Source organism: Delphinus delphis, chromosome 7 (genome assembly GCF_949987515.2).
Source record: "Delphinus delphis chromosome 7, mDelDel1.2, whole genome shotgun sequence".
NCBI lineage: Eukaryota > Metazoa > Chordata > Mammalia > Artiodactyla > Delphinidae > Delphinus > Delphinus delphis.
In genome coordinates this window covers 60,043,024-60,060,593 of record NC_082689.1, presented here as the reverse complement: position 1 = coordinate 60,060,593, position 17,570 = coordinate 60,043,024, and the positions used below count along the sequence as shown (strand labels likewise).

Below are 17,570 nucleotides of genomic sequence, written 5' to 3'. Positions count from 1 at the left end.
AATGTGTTCTTGAAACTAACATGATGTTCTAATAATCTGAAAATTAGATCTTTTACGTACAGTATTGCGATTATAAAAAATGGAAGCACTGTTTCATAAGCTCTTCAACTGTTAGAGGCAACTAACATTGTTGTAAGATGGAAGGACAAGATGGAAAAAGGGACTTTTCTTCCAATTTTACAGCTGTTCTCTTCCGTTTATCCCCACCGGCTGTTATCATTTCTTTTTGACCTATTGGTTCCTTCTTAAAAGAAAACCATGTGTTTTATTCTTTGTCCAAGTCCAAAGTTAGGCATAGGTGAACAGAAAGCTTAGACATTGCCATCTAGTGGACTTGCTCTTGTTGGAATTATTTAATTTGTTTCTGTGTCTTTCTCCCCTGCCTCCAGTGTGGATTCTTTAAACGCTCTAGGTACGACGATAGTGTTCCCCGATACCATGCTGTAAGGATCCGGAAAGAGGAGCGAGAGATCCAAGATGAAAAGTATAATGATAACCTTGAAAAAAAACAGTGGATCACAAGGTGGAATGAAAATGAAAGCTACTCCTAGGGGGGCCAAAAAAGCTTCACAGTACCCAAACTGCTTTTTGTTTTCCCCAACCCAGAAATTCAGATGGATTGAAAAGCCTGTTCAATACCTGAAAACAGATTTCAGACAGACTACACACAGTACAAGCCTACAGTTTTAACTGTGGACACTGTTATGTAGCCTGAGGCTCCTGTTTTACACGGCCAATTTGAAGGCTGTTGGAATGGATTTTTCTTTAACTGCCTTAATTTAATGTTCCGGGTTGCCTTTGTTTTTGGTGTGACTGACTTACCTGTGCTGGGGAAGGACCTGCCACATCCTCTTGATGGTATAGCTGGAAGAAGCCACCACAACCACTGCACCAACAGAGTGACTGTCCTGACCTCGGCACCACCTCTGCAAACGTGCTTCTCGCAGGACCAGAGAACCTGCAAGTCAACTGTCCTGTGTTACAAGACTATGCCGTCAGGGTAGCTGGGTTCAGTTTAAAGTGCTCCCATAAATTAAGTGTGCAATAGAAGGTGATGCTGCCATCCTGCCATGTTTTTCCATTTCCTAGATGTGTGAATACCTGCTCACACCAAATACACAGAGGTTTAATTCCCCTTTCACTAAAACACACAGGCATAACAGATTTGAATGCTAGTTATACTTATTTGTATATGGTATTTATTTTTCTTTTTTACAAACCATTTTGTTATTGACTAACAGGCCAAAGATTCTCCAGTTTACCCTTCAGGTTGGATTAAGCAATCAGAATTAGAACACGAGAGGTCGTTGGTTGGACCTAAATTATTGACTGCCTAAAGAAAACAGTAATTCTTTATAAATGTATCAGAGTTGTTTTACTTTACAGATAAGTTTAAGTTATTAAAACATCTCCCTTCATGGCAGCCCTTACCCCCTCCCTCCAGACCCAAAACATTTAAGAAATAGGATTTAACTGTAAGATGTTTAATTCTTAAAGACAGCAGATATTTTTTAGTTTAGAGCTCTGTGTGATATTTCTGAATTTCATGCTGTAACTTTCAGGAACTCTTGGAAATGATGGGATTGTTTGTTGGACTTTAGTGCAGTTTAGTCACTGCTGAAAATACTGTATATTCAGGACTTGAAAGAAGCGGTGAGTACCTAGGGTAGACCCAAACCGATCCAGCGTAAGACTACTGAATACTTGATACCAAAAGTCAAAACATTGTGGCTTTGACATTTTTAAATGTTATTGGAAGCATTTAATCAGTGAGTTGATGTTCTGTTTTTTGCTTTGTTTCCTCTCCTGTCTGCATCCCCCAAAAGACTTTGACTACTCTAAAAAAGAACTTAAAATTGTTTAATTTTAAAGATGAAGGGGAGGGAGGAGGAAGATATTATTATATAATACATTCAGTAGAGATTGAATAGATATGAAAACTAAATTTTAAAAAATCACTGTACTTCAAAATGTTAAGTTATATGGGGCGCAACAGCAAACAGGTGCTAATTTGTTTGGCTATAGTGTAAGCAGCATCTCAGAATCTTTTAAAAGAACAAAATACAGCTACGTGTGCCATTGTTGCTTTGTAGTTTTAATTTTTTTTTTCTTTTCAGAAATGTTATGCCCTTAAGATACTAGTTGTACTTTGGAATTTTCAAAACAAAAATAGTTATATAAGTGATATTTTGTTTACAAAGATTTCTCTAAAACAGGTCATAACAGTGTTTAAAATCTCAGTTTCTTGCTTAGGTAACTTGCAACCTAGTGCACTGGCGTATAGGTTGCTCAGAAGCTGATATTTTGAAAGTGTTTATAGACCTTTGTTATAAAAATGAATGTCCTAAAAGGTGGGGGGGGGGGGGGTACAAGGGTGGTTCAACAACAAAAGCAGCAAGAATGTAGTGGTGTTTAAATTTATAGTTGTTAAAAATGTCATCTCAAGTCAAGTCACTGGTCTGTTTGCATTTGATACATTTTTATACTAACTAGCATTGTGAAATTATTTCATGATTAGAAAAATACCTGTGGATATTTGTATAAAAGTGTGAAATAAATTTTTTTATGAAAGTGTTCATTGCTTAGTAACACAGCATTGTATATGTGAAATTATAAATAATGTGAATTGCCTTTCTTTTTATTTCATCAAACTAAACTGTAAAGTTTTTCGTGTTTTTATTTATATGGGACACTAAGAATAATCTCACATCAGCCAAAGATATTAGTGCCCCCCCCAAAATGCAATGTAAATGTGATTGATGGGGGTTTTTCCCCCCCTTTTGGCTCTACTGTTCAGTTGAGGATATTTTCAAAAGAAAATGATCTTAAAGGTGGTTTGTTCAAGATACCTATAAATTGGGAGATGTCTGTATGTGTTGATTCATTTGCTTCAAAGGCTTATGATGCGTCATTTAGCAATGATACCATGGCATGAAGCGAAAAGTTCTTATGGCTAAGTTGCTTTCTTCTTAGAACACACTTTGGATGTGAGAGCAGGCCAGCTGTGACATGACTCATCGTACTGGTCACCAAGGACTGATTTGGCAGAACTGACAGGTCAGAAAATATTTTCTTCACCAATGGATTTCGTTTAAATTTAAGCAATTTTATGAAACTTCTCTAGCTGGATTATCACAATTTAATAAATATAAGGTATGTATAGAGTGCCCAGACAATACAGCATGCCCTGGCCTGAATACATTTCCAATCTAAAATGTATTATATGCCCAGGCTCTTAGGTAATAGTTTTCCATTGTACCTGGTGTAACATGTTAAGTCTTAGCTTTCTTAGTTCTTGGAAGATCAGACAGATGTTATCACCCAAAGAAATGAGTGATTGGCACTTTTTAATGATAGGCCAGTGGCTGTGACCCTTGATTAGCCACAGTCCTATGGGTGTACCCGGTTTAAATCACTGCAATAATGTATAATCAACATAACTGTTAAGAGTGTCAGTGACTGTGGTCTGGCTAGGGCTGTGGCATACATGCTCTTGGCTGGAGGTCACTGGCAGTGCTTTATATGACTCCTGTGATTCTATTCGCTTCTCCCCCTCTCATAAAATACAGGGACGCCTAGGAGTGATAGTGGTATTATTACAGGGGATCCTTGGACCCGTCTGCAAACACCGACGTGTCATTGCCACAACCTCGCAGTGCGTCACGCACAGTCATGGCTTATGTTATGCCCTTGTGGTTCAGAATATTCTAGAATGTGGGGTAGATGTCGGTGGGGAATGCTTTAAGTTGTCCAGACCAGGGAAGTAAGGATAAGTTCTAGCCTTCTACCCTAAATGAAAACATCTTAATAAGAAGCTCATCTCTAGTACCCTAGCCCACAGAAGGACAATGTGGGAAGACAGGCTGGCACTGACGGACTGTTTTGTTTTAAAGGAGGAAAGAATGGAATGCTGTAGGTGGCTGGCTTCCACATAAGTACATCCCTAGAGCTGAGAAAACAGGAATGTGGAAGGGTTGTTTGATCAGCTTGGGTAGCATGAAGTAAATGATTAAAGGCAGTTCCTCGAGACCAAAGGATGGGTGGTCCATCCTTTGGTTGGACTTCCGTGGTCCAACCACGTGCACTGAGCTTCAAAGAGATGGAGAAAATGAACTGAAGAACGATTTCAGAAGAGTGGCTATTGCAGAGAAGCTAGTGGGCATCTGTTCCTCCACTAGTTCCTGATTATGGTCAAATGGCAAGTAACAGTTTTCTTTCTCTTGTACCTTAAAAAACAGGTTTTGCTGACTCTGACCCAGCTGTTAGATTGTGAGAGTGCTGTGTGCTAGTGGCTGAGGCCAGGTCTGCAGAGGTGTCACCAACAGACCCATCTAGGAGGGAAGTGTTATAAAGGGATTCCTGGTTAAATCCTCTATGGGTAAGTGAACTGTAAAACACAAGTCAGAGGGAGAAAACTTGTCTAGCACAGTGCAAGGTAGACCAGGCACCACAGAGGGAAAAGCTAACCAGGTAATGGTCGATGGCTATACTGGTATGAAGGAAAACAAGTGTGATTTTTGTAGCAGTCAGCAAAGCTTAAGTGCCTCAATCTCTTTGCCTTGACCCTGGAACCATCTCTCTGTCAGGCTGCCTGTGCCGGGGTCATGGAAATAAACAGAGACATATCATATTAGCAGAGATTAGATAATATTTCTCACACACTATTCATCCTTCGAGAACATCCCCAAGAAATCTCAAACTACAGGGACACAGTGTGCTTCTTTTACTATCTCGAAGCCTAGCAGATAAGTATTCAGTTCAACAATAACCAGTAGATAGATTTAAGTGAGATTTAAGATTCTGTTATTGTCACTGTAACAGATCCTGTGATTGTAATATGGAGATGGTTAGGCGTGGTTTCATCATTTTTTTCCCAATTAGAAATAAAATTTCTAGGATGGTACTAGGCTCTGGGAATACACATACAAATAAGACATGGGCTCTGACCTTTTATTGGAAGCTCATCTAAAATAACAGATGGTACTGACGAACACAGGTAAATTTACATAAGTAGCAGATTAAAAATCTTGCATCAAGGTATGAACGGTTGACACATAAGGTCAGTACCTGGTCCTGCGTGGGTAGAACTTGCCTCCAGAACAAACCCCATTCCTGGAAAATTGGAAGTAGTCATTCTCAATCTGGGCTGCCTATTTGAATTCCTAAGAAACATTTTTTAAAAGTCCCAGTGCCCAGACCTCATGTTAGACTGACTTTATCAGAATCTCTGAGGGTGGGACCCCAGGCATTAGTGCTATTTAAGGCTCCCCAGGTGACACAAAGTGTAGCTCAGGTTGAGAGCTGCTATAGAGGTCGTTGGACGGCCTGAATATTTACGGCAAGGGGTCCGCCCTCTGTGTGGAAATGCCTTATCTCTGTGTGTGGTGCTTCCAAGTAATGAGAGCTTGGAAGCTAGAGGCATATTTGCCATAAAGTAGGAGGTGATTGAACAAGAGTGAGGTTGCAGTCAGACTGCCAGGGTATGAATTAGCTTCCCCTCTTAGAAATATAACCCCGGTGAGTGACTGACCTGTCTGTGCCCCAGTTTCTCCATTTGTAAAGTAAGATTGATTTTAGTACCTATCTCGTGGATTTTTATAAGGAATAAATGAGATGATCAGAAAGTGCTCACTAAATGTTAGCTTTTTTGTGTGTGTGTGGTACGCGGGCCTCTCACTGTTGTGGCCTCTCCCGTTGCGGAGCACAGGCTCCGGACGCGCGGGCTCAGAGGCCATGGTTCACGGGCCCAGCCGCTCTGCGGCATGTGGAATCTTCCCGGACCAAGGCACGAACCCGTGTCCCCTGCATCGGCAGGCGGACTCTCAACCACTGCGCCACCAGAGAAGCCCAAATGTTAGCTATTTTTATAATCACACTTGTTACGTAGATTCATAAAATGTTAAAATAGGAAGGAAGCACGGAAATCTAGTTCTACTTCCTCATTTTACAGATGGGGAAACATAGTTTAACTGTCGCTGACCTTTCGTTTCCTCACTCTTCAAGGTCTATCATACCCTGTGATTTACCTGTTACAGCTATAATCTGCAAGTCCAAGTACCCGTAACTAACTAAAAAATACTGGGAGCCTAACTCTTAAACTGCTTATCAACATAGGTCATTTTGTACAACGAGAGTGACCTTACTTCTGTGTTCAATTGTTTCAGGCCCTTAATACAATGACCAGAATGCGGGTTGGGGTGGGAGCATGCGCACAAAGTCAGTCTGTAGGCATCTTGAAATTGCTATGTACTGATTCTTCTTGATTTTTTCTGAAGTGGAAGAGTGTAATAAGAAAGGATTATTTTTTTTTGAACCCTTCCTCAGTTCTTCACCCACACTATTGATTCTTTGGTTTCCTGTAATGGGAAGGCATGTTGTAGCTTTGTTGCTTATACCTTTACTGCTATGCAGAAGAGGATGTGCTCACAGAGCCCATCTCGTGCTTGAGTTACATCACTTACATTAGACCAAGTCTGTCATTGGAAGGACAGTTGGAACAACTCCCATTTCTCCCTCACACATGTCACAATGCATCGACTGAAAGACCTTGTTAAAGTCCAAAAAAAAAAACAAGGCACTTTTCCCTAGGAAAACTGGGGGTCTGTTTGATTCTATGGTGTCATCAAATTGCTGATGGAACAACTTCTAGGGCGCTTTACCAAACTGAGAAAGCCACCCTGGTTAGGAAGTCTTAAATCAACAAAGTGGTTAAGAGCCGTCCTCATCACACTTTCACATGCCTGAGAATCACCTAGGGATCTTAAGATGCAGGTGCTGCTTCAGACAGCCTGGAAAAGAGCCTGAGAGTCAACATTTCTAACGAGCTCCAGGTGCTGCAATGCTGTTGGTCCACGGATTACACCTTGGGCAGCAAGGGTCTATGGAGTCGACCTTCATTCAAGGTTCAGGTTACTTCTCTGCCACTTCCTACTTGTGTGACTTTGGGCAAGTTTACTTACCCCTAATGGTTTAATTTCCTCATCTATAAAACGGTATATGGAGTACACAGTATTATAACCTAGGAGGCCTCTAGGAAATAGACACCAATCTACTCACTTTATACAATTTCCAACCCCCTAACATCCTCAGACTTGTGGATAAAGAGCAATCAGGGCACATTTTAGTATTTGTTATATGTGAGTCTATAGCTTTCACTGTCTTGACAGGATAGATAACATTCATTTCAGGCTACTCTTATGGGTCATGCCTTCAAGACACCTGCCCTGCTAGAAGCAAAATCCCATTACAGTGAATCCCATTACAACGGAATGGGGAGCAATCCGCCAGTTCTGGTGGCTGACCCACAGAAGCAGTGATATGTTGGTCTGGTTATAGTGACTTCTCTAAATCAGTAACAAAACAAAAAGACTGAAGTAAGGGTCAGGCTAACTCTAAGAGTTAAGTTTTTGAATTTGACATTTCCTTTCTCAAGCAGCAACAATTCTTCAGTTTCCCTTTGCCTGTTGCCACCACAAACAACCCAACTACTCCTGCCAGAAAACAAATGAATAAGATGCCTAAGACCATCGTGGTAGATACCTGTGGATTGGCTTGCCCAACCTCTATTCCACCCTTCTTCTGGTTAGAAGGGCTGGAAAGCTAAAAATACTTTTCCAGACTCCCTTACAGCTAGGGATTTTGCACGTGAATTAGAGTCTATGAAATTATACTCCTTCATTTGAGATCTGCAAGGTGGACTCAGTGGGTGTTTCTACCGGCAGACACGGTTGTGGAGGTTCAGTGTTGAGTGTCTTCTAGCTTTAAGTATCAGAAAGGATTGACTGGTGGTGGTCTCTTTTCTGCTGTTTTTGACCGTGGATTGCAGCTACAAGTATTTGTCTTCTCCTCAATTTCCAGAAATCCCCAGATGGGTCACTGTTCTAGAAATTATCCTCAGAGGCCCAGGCTAGAGCCTACTTTAGTCTATTTTGTATACATGTAATTTCCTGAATTAATTCCCTTCATGCCAGCAATATCTAGAATGATTTCTATTTTTATGCCCTGAATTCCGACTGATATGGTCACTCACCCAAAGAAAATGGTAAAAGATCTAGGAAATTAAAAGAAAATACATAGAGGGGATGTAACTGCCTTCTTCTAGCTAATGCTGGATTCAAAATACTTTTATTGCTTTTAAGATCAACCTGATTCTCCAAGATATACGTCACATCAAGGTGAATCTTGTTTCTTTTTTCTAAATCTCCTCTAAAAGAGGGTAGAAATGTGTATGCACATTATCTGACCTAAATAATCTGGAAATGAAGGGAATAAAAATAGAGAAAAGAATCATTATTCTGTGAGAGAATGTCACATTTCATGGATTGAATGTCTCCATTAAATCGCAGTGTTTCATAAGAAAACACAATACCAGTCTGCAGAACATGGAAATAATGTGTTGTTTCTTTACCTGCCCAGCATCCCTTCAGATGAAAGAATCTGCTGTTTCTCTTTCTTCTAATTCAGTCCCTGATGTTGGATAGGTATAGGTGTGTGTGTACCACCACCTCTCCACACCTACTTCCAGTTTCCAGGGCTGGAAACATGGCCCCAGCCTGGCCAGAGTCAATCCTAGTGTTTTTCTAGAGCAATGAGGGGTGCTCACTACTGAGCTTTTGCCCATCAGGGACTAAAGCCTGCTGCTACTCTGTCCATCTCTAAAATAATGCAGGGAGTCAGCCTTGGGAAGCTTCACAAGAAACCCAACACCAAGAATAGCAGAGCTGAAATATGGGAGGAAGAAAGAGGAGGAGAAGGGCAGGACACACTGATGCTTTGGATGTACCACTCGAAGAGTTTTTCAGTGACTTGAGAAAAAAATGGTCTTTTATTTAAGGAAGTTTGAACTAGGTTTTCTGTACTTGAGTCTGCAAGAGTCCTGCTTAATACAAAGTAAAATCCGTCAACCCTAACGCATCTCTAGAAGGATTATCAAAAGAAGACGCGGTTATTCTGAATTTCCTTTCCTTAGATGGTTTATCCGGTGAGCTTCTCCCACCTTTCCCTTTAGCTTCAAGCACACTATACCTCCTGCTTCACGCACACACAAAATGCAAATTATTGTATAAGGATTTTCTCAATTTCCTGACTAGATTTGAGCCCTGGTCTGATTTAACACACAATGTTCTCTCCACTAGGCTATACGGCCTCAGCATTCTCTGTTAAAATAACTGCTTCATTGGTTAGTGCCTATGCCACAGAAAGAGAAATGGCTGTAATCATTAGTAAGAGTGAGCAACTTAGCCAAGGTTACACATTAGAAAGTGGTGGAGCCTTGATTCCAGCCCAGGTCTGCCCATATCAATTCCACACATTTCTTAAAGATACTGATAACACATCCCAATTAAAGATGTGTCCCTCCTCCCATCTAAGGCAACGCTTCCAGTCCTCCAGGACCCTATTCAGGCACTTAAGCTCTCCCTCTTCTTTATATCCAGCTTGCTTCATAAGTTCCTCACCTCCAGCAGTTAGACATACTCAAGACTTTCCCATTGTAAAATATGTAAATAAACCAACTCCACAGTGGTCCTTCCCAATGACTGTATTTATTTACAAGTAGAGTTATTATTTATAAGTAGAGTTATCTCTACTTCCTTATCACTGTTCTTATGAAGCCACTTGTTCCAAAGCCACCACCAACTTTTTGGTTATTAAGTCTAAAGCATACTTCTCAGTTCTTATTTTACTTGACTGCTGGAGAATATTTAACAATATCGAATGCTCCCTTATTTTTGAAAGTGCTTTTTCTTTGGCTTCCACTATTGTCACGCCTTAAATATTTTTGCTGTGAGGGATTGTCTCTGCCTTCCTGTACCCTCCCCAGGTTATCTCAATTCCAATTACCAGTTGCATTAGAGACAGTTTGTCTCCTGATATTCCTCCTAGTAAGAATTTTAAAAGGTCGCCAATGACAATGCTTTCTTATCCCTTAAAATTTTATCTTAGTAACAGCTCTAGATACATTTAGACAGATTTTAATCATATTCCTTGTACATATAATAATAGGAAAAAGTAAGTGTAATAAATTAAGATTCTCCAAGAACTTCTTTATATTATAACCTTCTTTATAATATAACCTTTATTATAATATAACCTTATAACCTTTATAATATAACCTTCTTTATATTAACCTTTAGCTCAGAATAATGTCTTTTCCAAAAAATAGTGTTGTGATGCAGCATTTGTTTTTGTTTTTTTTTTGCGGTACGCGGGCCTCTCACTGTTGTGGCCTCTCCCGTTGCAGAGCACAGGCTCCGGACACGCAGGCTCAGCAGCCATGGCTCACGGGCCCAGCCGCTCCGCGGCATGTGGGATCTTCCCGGACCGGGGCATGAACCCATGTCCCCTGCACTGGCAGGCGGACTCTCAACCACTGCGTCACCGGGGAAGCCCTGCAGCATTTCTTAAGAGGGCGCTTCACTCTTCAGGATTTTCTTCCAGACAGCTGATACCCGGTCTGCAAGTTCTGATGATCAAAAACATAGGCAATGTCAACACCTGTTCTGATGGGAATTGTAAGACCTTATTGATTTGTGAAGTGTTAAAATGTGGAAAAAAAAAATTCTAAGTATCAGTGAAATATGGCAACTCACATTGTTCTGAAGAGGACATGGCTGTAGATCCAGGCTTTTTACAGAATCTTAAGTTATAGTTTCCTGACAGACAGTGGGGGCACCTCCACAGGCAGAACAAATGGAAAAGGACCTTTTGAAAAAGCCTTTCAGTTGCTCTCCTGAGAGTGGAGGAGGGGGCTGGACAGGACAGTGTCCAGGAAGCAAAAGACTCGCGCCTCGGCCTTAACTCTGCCTTGCCCGCGGTTATTTGCAAGTTAAGGTGATGACCGTAGCCAGCTATGTGTTTTGAGGGAATCATAGCAATCATAATCCAAAGTCTCACCTAATGACTTTTTCACTGAATTACGAATGAATGAAGGCCAACAAGCTTAGGGATTTTCTGTTTTGTTTCTTGCAGTAGCAAATGATTGGTTTTTTTGAGGCTCATGGTGGGAGGAGTCACATTAACATCTTTTTTTTTTTTGTTAGGGCCTCTGAAGGTCCTAATCTCAGCCTCCATACAACACACACACACTAGCTTATTATTGTTATAGCCTGTAGCACTCTCTGAGATAATCTTATATATTTATTCTCTGTCTCTTCCCCTTATCATGGAAGCCCCATGACAACAGGGACCTGGATGTCTTGTACAATGCTGTATCCCCAGAACTTAAACTAGTTCCTGCCCAGGACACAGCATGTCTAAAGAAACATTTACAGAATGAGTGAACCCCAGAACTAGGCAGCTAGAAACCTAAGAAGGAAAGAAATGAAAGAAATAAAGGGAAATTGGTGGTGAAACTAGAAATTTGGACGCCCTCCCCCCCCAACAAAATTTTAAAGAGAACAACTTGAACTGTGCTGATGGCATATATAATTCAGACATCAGCAGACTTCTTGCCCCCAGAATTAGCTCAAATGGCAAATTCCAGTTTGTCCAGGTCCAGAGTTCTGTCAGGTCTGTAAACTCTTAGGGGTTTTCGACCTCAGAGTCCCCTTCAACCCGACTACTGCTTAGGCTCCTCAAGTGCAAATGCTGCCCCCAATTCTCATGCAAAATTCACCCCTTTCACCAATTTGCACAAAGGCACAAAAGACCCAGTCTCAACCATCTTTTTCTTTTTCTAGTGAGCTTTACTGAGGGTTCAGGGAGCGCTCTCATTGTGAAACAGCCTTTGCAAATGCCACCTCCCCTCCTCCTGAGCTCTGCAGAGTGGATTCCTCTCCTAGCTTCCTGCAGGGCTGTTCTGTTACTCGTTCCCTGGGGATCTCCCTCTCAACTCCAGCAGCATATCAAATACCTACGCCAGATAAATACGGGGATTTCTCTAAAACAAGTCCTGGTGAACAGGATGGCCTCCACATCACTGCACAGGTAATCACTTGAATGACGGTCCTTCTTAAAGAAAGAAGGCAAATATAGGTAGGGAAAAATCATGCCTCAGTGAAATACCATGCATTAATCAGAGCACAACTTCTTAGGGTGTCTGATTCTGACTCACTGCCTTTGAGCTATTTATAACTATGTAAATTGTAGGTAACTGATAATGCAAATAATTCTTGCCTATATCCATGCAAATACGTTCTGTCTGGTGGAGGTGGAGGTGGAGGGTTCCGGACTCCTAAGGGGAAAAGCCAGTTTTACAGCCCTTTACAAATTCGTTTCTGTAATCCTATTTTTTGGCTTCTCCTTTGAACTGGTTGTAATACTTTTTCTGATTCCCTCATTTAATGAATGTGTTAATTAAAATTTGGGTGTGTTCATTTTATTTTTTCAGCTTTATTGAAGTATAATTGATAAAATCATAAGATGTTAAACGTACACAATGTGATGATTTGTTCATTTTGTAGTTGCATGAAAGTCATGCTTTTTATCTTTTGTTTGAAAGTTACCTTTGTAAAGCATCAGGGTTCTGGGACAGGAAATGGTAGTGTACCCAAAGGGGAAACAGAAGAGTGTGTGAAGGGACTCTTTACAGAGGTGTGGGCAGAGTAAAGAGACAGGGATCGTGAAGCACCCCCAATTAACAGGAGAAGGAAACTGGTACCACCTCTAGGGCTCACTGGGCATGGGGAGGGAGCTGTGGCCACACTTAAGAGGGACGCAAATAATGGCCCAGCAGGAAGGGGCAGGAGAATAAATAGTCATAACTTTCCTCTTGTCCTCTGAGCCCCATGAAGCCAGAGGGTAAAGGAGACAGGGTGAACATAGTCCAGCTTGTTTCCATGATTTTCAGTCAAATCAGTCCAACAAGAATCATAAAATCTCAGTGAATTTAGAGAATCCCGCCCAAGTCTGCTATAAAGGTTTTTATAGAGCCTTACATTACAGTTATACTTTATATGTACATAGTTAAATAACATAGCCCTTTGGTAAAAGTTCGTAAAAGAGATACCATCCTTTGATCACTTTCTACCTTTGATCCCGTATCTTACAGTCTTATGCTTATATTGCTCCCTCTAAAATATTTTTACTATAGTCTTAACAACCGTCATGTTAACAGATACCTGAAAAAAATCTAATGTTCTCTCCAGTTTCTGGACCCTAAGCCTCTGACCAAGAAGTGAAAAGTTGATGTAATTTTAAATCTATTTTTATATACTCATTCTCTGTATATTGGGTGGAAGCTTGGTGAATATACTTTGGAGAAAAGGAAAGCTGGATTGGTTTCTGGGTGAAAGAACCTTGATATGATAAATCTCAAGCTTTCTGCCCGGCCTTTGTGCTTTCACACAGTTAATGTTCAGCTGAGCACCTCGACATGCTCGGGTGGAAAACAGCACAGTTGCAAATCAGGGCTGAGGAAGCTGAATAAAACTGTGCATGATAGTGTGAGAAGAATTTAGAGCTCAAGGAGTGATCTGGAAGGAAGGGGAGAAGGAGGACGGCAAAACGACTGGAGGCTGCAGCAGAATCACAGAGTAGTTGAGGGACTATTTTAAGGATGGCTAATATTCCATTGTAAATTGTTTTCTATCGAATCTTTGGTAAAGTTGGCTTCATGCAAAACATGTATGTGAGTGGTTCTGATCAAACCGTAATAAGGAAATAACTTTAAAAAACCACCAGTAATGATAAAAAAAAAAAAAATAGAGGGCATTTGAGTGTTTAGTATGTCCTGGGCATTGTGCTAACACAGATGGCTAAACTATCTATGTTACAGTCACCCCCAGTGAGACAGATATTATACCCCCTTTTTAGGTAAGGAGGCTGAGGCTCAGAGAGGTTAAGTAACTCACCCAAGGCCACATAGCCAGTTCACGAAAGAGCCAGGATTTGACACCAGAATCCAGTCTCTTTTCATAGCACCACATTGCTTCCTAATCATCCTCCCCACAGTGTCCTTAGAAAGCTGTCCTCCAGACTCTAACAGTCATTGACAAGAACCCCCTCCTCCTCTAAGGTTGCCCATTTCACAGTCAAAGGGCTGTAACCAAAGTTTTTCCATGTGTGAGTCAGATCTGTCTCCCTACAGTTTCCACCCACAAGTCTTCCATCTGCTTCCTGGGCCACTCAGAACAAACCTAATCTTTCCTTTACGGAGCAGGCTAATATTTGAAGACAACGTGTAAAATTCTTCTACCATGTTGGACTTTGCATTATAGGCTTTGTAAAAGCAGGCATATGTGAAAGGGATCCTATCTGAATTGCACATGGCTTTATTCCCATACACCTAGAACATGACCTGGTACCTAGGCATTCAACAAATATTCATAGAATGGATGAAGGAAGGCCACATTTGGAGGGTACAGAGTATGGCTGATGGGGCAGCAAACATATGAAAGAGATACCGCCCTCTGATTACTTTCTCTACATATCTCATACTCATGTTCATACTGCTTCCTCTAAGATATTGTCACCAAAATCATAACAACCACCATTTTAACAGATACCTGAAAGAATTATTAGAGGCACCACTTTGGGAAAATATGTTTCCTGCTTCCACCCCATCCCCTCAACTAACTACACTTGTTTCCAGGTGGTCAATGTTCTCCCTCAAGCTAAACCTGTGGGATAATGAAAGCAAGGGCAGTCAACAGATCCCTTAAACTATAACTTGCTTAATCATATGTAACCTGCCTTCACTGATCAAACCTGCCTTAACTGTTCCTACAAATTGCACACCCTTCAAGCTTCACATAGCTTAGACAATACATCACAAGACTCCTTTAACCGCCCCCTATAGGTAACACCTCTGACGTATGGATCACTATAGTAACGGTTTCAAAAGCTGTTTTTCAGGAACATGGAGCTAGTCTTGCCCAGTTCATATTGGTCGAGACTGCCAACTATTCAACTGGGCCTTCTGCAGTGTTGGATAGATGACCTTTTGACATCAGAAGGCCAAAACACTCCACCCTCAGATCACACTAACCCCTCCATTTTCTGAACAAGCATCCCATGAAAAAGCACGTAGCTCAGTTGCGCATGCGCAGAACACGGGTTACTTCACCGCCTTACCTCCATTCATCTTCCCCCAGGCCTCAGACCACCCTACTTATTTTTTTTTTTTTTTGCGGTACGTGGACCTCTCACCGCTGTGGCCTCTCCCGTTGCGGAGCACAGGCTCCGGACGCGCAGGCTCAGCGGCCATGGCTCACGGGCCCAGCCACTCCGCGGCATGTGGGATCTTCCCGGACCGAGGCACGAACTCGTGTCCCCTGCATCGGCAGGCGGACTGTCAACCACTGCACCACCAGGGAAGCCCCATTCTTTTTTTAAAAATAAGTTTATTTATTTATTTATGGCTGCGTTGGGTCTTTGTTACTGCGTACGGGCTTTCTCTAGTTGTGGAGAGTGGGGGCTATTCTTCGTTGCGGTGCATGGGCTCGTTGCGGTGGCTTTTCTCGATGCACAGCATGGGCTCTAGGCGCACTGGCTTCGGTAGTTGTGGCTCGTGGGCTCTAGAGCACAGACTCAGTAGTTGTGGCGCACGGGCTTAGTTGCTCCGCGGCATGTGGGATCTTCCCGGACCAGGGATCGAACCCGTGACCCCTGCATTGGCAGGCGGATTCTTAACCACTGTGCCACCAGGGAAGTCCTCATCTCATTCTTTATACATATACTTTTATACAACTCAAGAACTGACCATATGGAGAAATGAATTATTCTATACCAGTAACTGCTGGATATATATACACATATATACGTATATATGTGTATCTATACATATAAACTTTTTATTGTATAATAAATTATACAATAAAATTGATAAACTACACACCCATGGAAAAGTACTTTTGTTGCATCTAGGACATTATAAAGCACTGTGGTTCGATAACATGGGGAAGTAGCAGTGGAGAGAAGGGACAGTGGTAATTTTCACTGTGATTCAGCCTTTGCAACTGTAAGGGATTGAATCAAAATTAGAAATTCTCTAGTCTTATATTACATTTAGTCTTATATTTAGAAACCTGGAAAGGATGGGGCAACCAAACTGTGACGCTAAGAGGACAGAGAGAAGGGCAATCGGAGTGGAGGGAGCCTTTTTTAATACACTGCTGCCCAGAGCGAGAATGCCTGTAGATAACGCTTCAAGTTGGGCTGCCAATTCTCTTCTCCTGGGACGGCGGTCGTTGTGCTATTATTTAGGGCCACACTCTGCAGTGATCACCATTCGTACTTTTGTCCCACTGTTTGGCAACGGTCTGCTCCTGAAACTCGTTGGGTTTCAGTTTCCTCCCCTGTAAAATATTGGGCTTGCATCACAGAGGAGGGTTTCTGGAACACGCTCACAGCAGGACACCGTGGCGCCTGGAAGCGGAGCCCTTGAGCCAGGCCCCGCCCTTGAGCCTTTCGTCTGAGGCTGGAAGGGCGGGGGAAGCAAGAAGGTGGGTTTTGTTCCCAAAGGGCGTGGGAGGGCGCACTAAACAGCGCCGGGCCTCCAGGCGCACGCGCCCGCCCTGCCGCTCTCCGGGCCCCGCCCCGCAGCGCGTGGGGCCGGACTCTGACCCGGGGGCGGCCCGGCGCGCGCTCCCCGCCTCCTCCCCCCCAGGGCCCCGCCCAGCGGCGCGGGAGGGGCCGGGCTCCGGCGAAGGGGGCGGTGGCCGCGGCGGTGACAGCGGCTCCCCGCCCCCGAGGCCGCCACGTCCCTCACGTACCACCCGGACGAGCCGCGGAGCGGCGACCTGGCGCCGGGGGCTCCGGCTCCTCCGGCGGGGCTCAGCATGAGGCTGGCGCGGCTGCTGCGCGGAGCCGCCTCGGCCGGTCCGGGCCCCGGGCTGCGCGCCGCCCGCCCCAACGTCAGCCGCAGCCTCACCTCGGACTCGGGCTCCGGCCCGGCGCCCGAACGCGGCGTTCCGGGCCAAGTGGACTTCTACGCGCGCTTCTCACCGTCCCCGCTCTCCATGAAGCAGTTCCTGGACTTCGGTGAGTGCGGCCCGGACCTCGGGCCTTCCTGCGCAGCCCCAGACGGGAGCTGCGGCCGCTGACCCCGGCCGGGCCCGGCCCGCGCGGACGCCCTCTTGTTTTCTGAGCGCCCCACTCAACGTCTCTCCCCGGGCGCCTTAGGCGCCTCCTTCCTTTCTCGCGGATGGATCTTTCTGCTCAGGTGCAGGGACAGGCGAGATAACTGGAAGCGTGTGGGGTTTTTTTTTTGCCGTGTATTGTTGAAAAACAAACCCGGGGCCGAGGGCGGAATGACCCGTCGCTTTTCAGCGCTCGTGTGCACCTCCGCGCTCGCAGCCTGGCCGTTTCGGAAGAGCGCAGCTCCGGTGGGAAGCGAGTGTGCTGACACCTCCGGGAGTCGCGTTGGGATTCTGCAGAGTGCTGATAAATGCTTAGTTTTGCATATGATGATTGCATAAAAGTGGCGTGCTGATAGGAGAAGCAGGTTATAACTGGCCCAGTGTTTCAGAGAATGTTTTCCTTGCCACTGGCTTAGGAGTTTCCACCAATGTCACATTCATTTCGTCGACAACAAACTCTGGAGCACGTGTAAAGTGCGTGAGTACAATATGATGTGGGGTTTGTTTACCAAAGTGACTATCGACTTTCGCCTTTCTCGGATGGGTGCTTCC

The 17,570-nt window shown here is 43.5% G+C and overlaps 2 protein-coding genes across 9 annotated transcripts in view; both read left to right on the top strand.

Annotated features, from left to right (window-relative positions):
• The window catches only part of ITGA6 (integrin subunit alpha 6), a 342,334-nt gene extending 336,870 nt beyond the window's left edge, over positions 1–5,464 (top strand). For 5 of the 8 annotated variants that reach the window (XR_009520154.1, XR_009520153.1, XR_009520152.1 and 2 more), the window contains 2 exons: positions 390–3,057; positions 3,894–5,464. Coding sequence is in view for 1 of the 8 variants with exons in the window: in XM_060016579.1 (XP_059872562.1) it covers positions 390–551 (162 nt within the window). In the remaining 7 variants the exon portion in view is untranslated. Of the gene's footprint in view, positions 1–389; positions 3,384–3,893 lie in introns of those variants that run through there. The other 3 variants (XR_009520151.1, XM_060016579.1, XM_060016580.1) reach the window with 3 other exon arrangements.
• An 11,162-nt stretch (positions 5,465–16,626) lies between these two features.
• The window catches only part of PDK1 (pyruvate dehydrogenase kinase 1), a 33,529-nt gene continuing 32,585 nt past the window's right edge, over positions 16,627–17,570 (top strand). Inside the window, exon 1 of the mRNA XM_060016582.1 lies at positions 16,627–16,920. Coding sequence (XP_059872565.1) covers positions 16,719–16,920 — 202 coding nt within the window. The 5' untranslated portion in view covers positions 16,627–16,718. The remainder of the gene's footprint in view (positions 16,921–17,570) is intronic.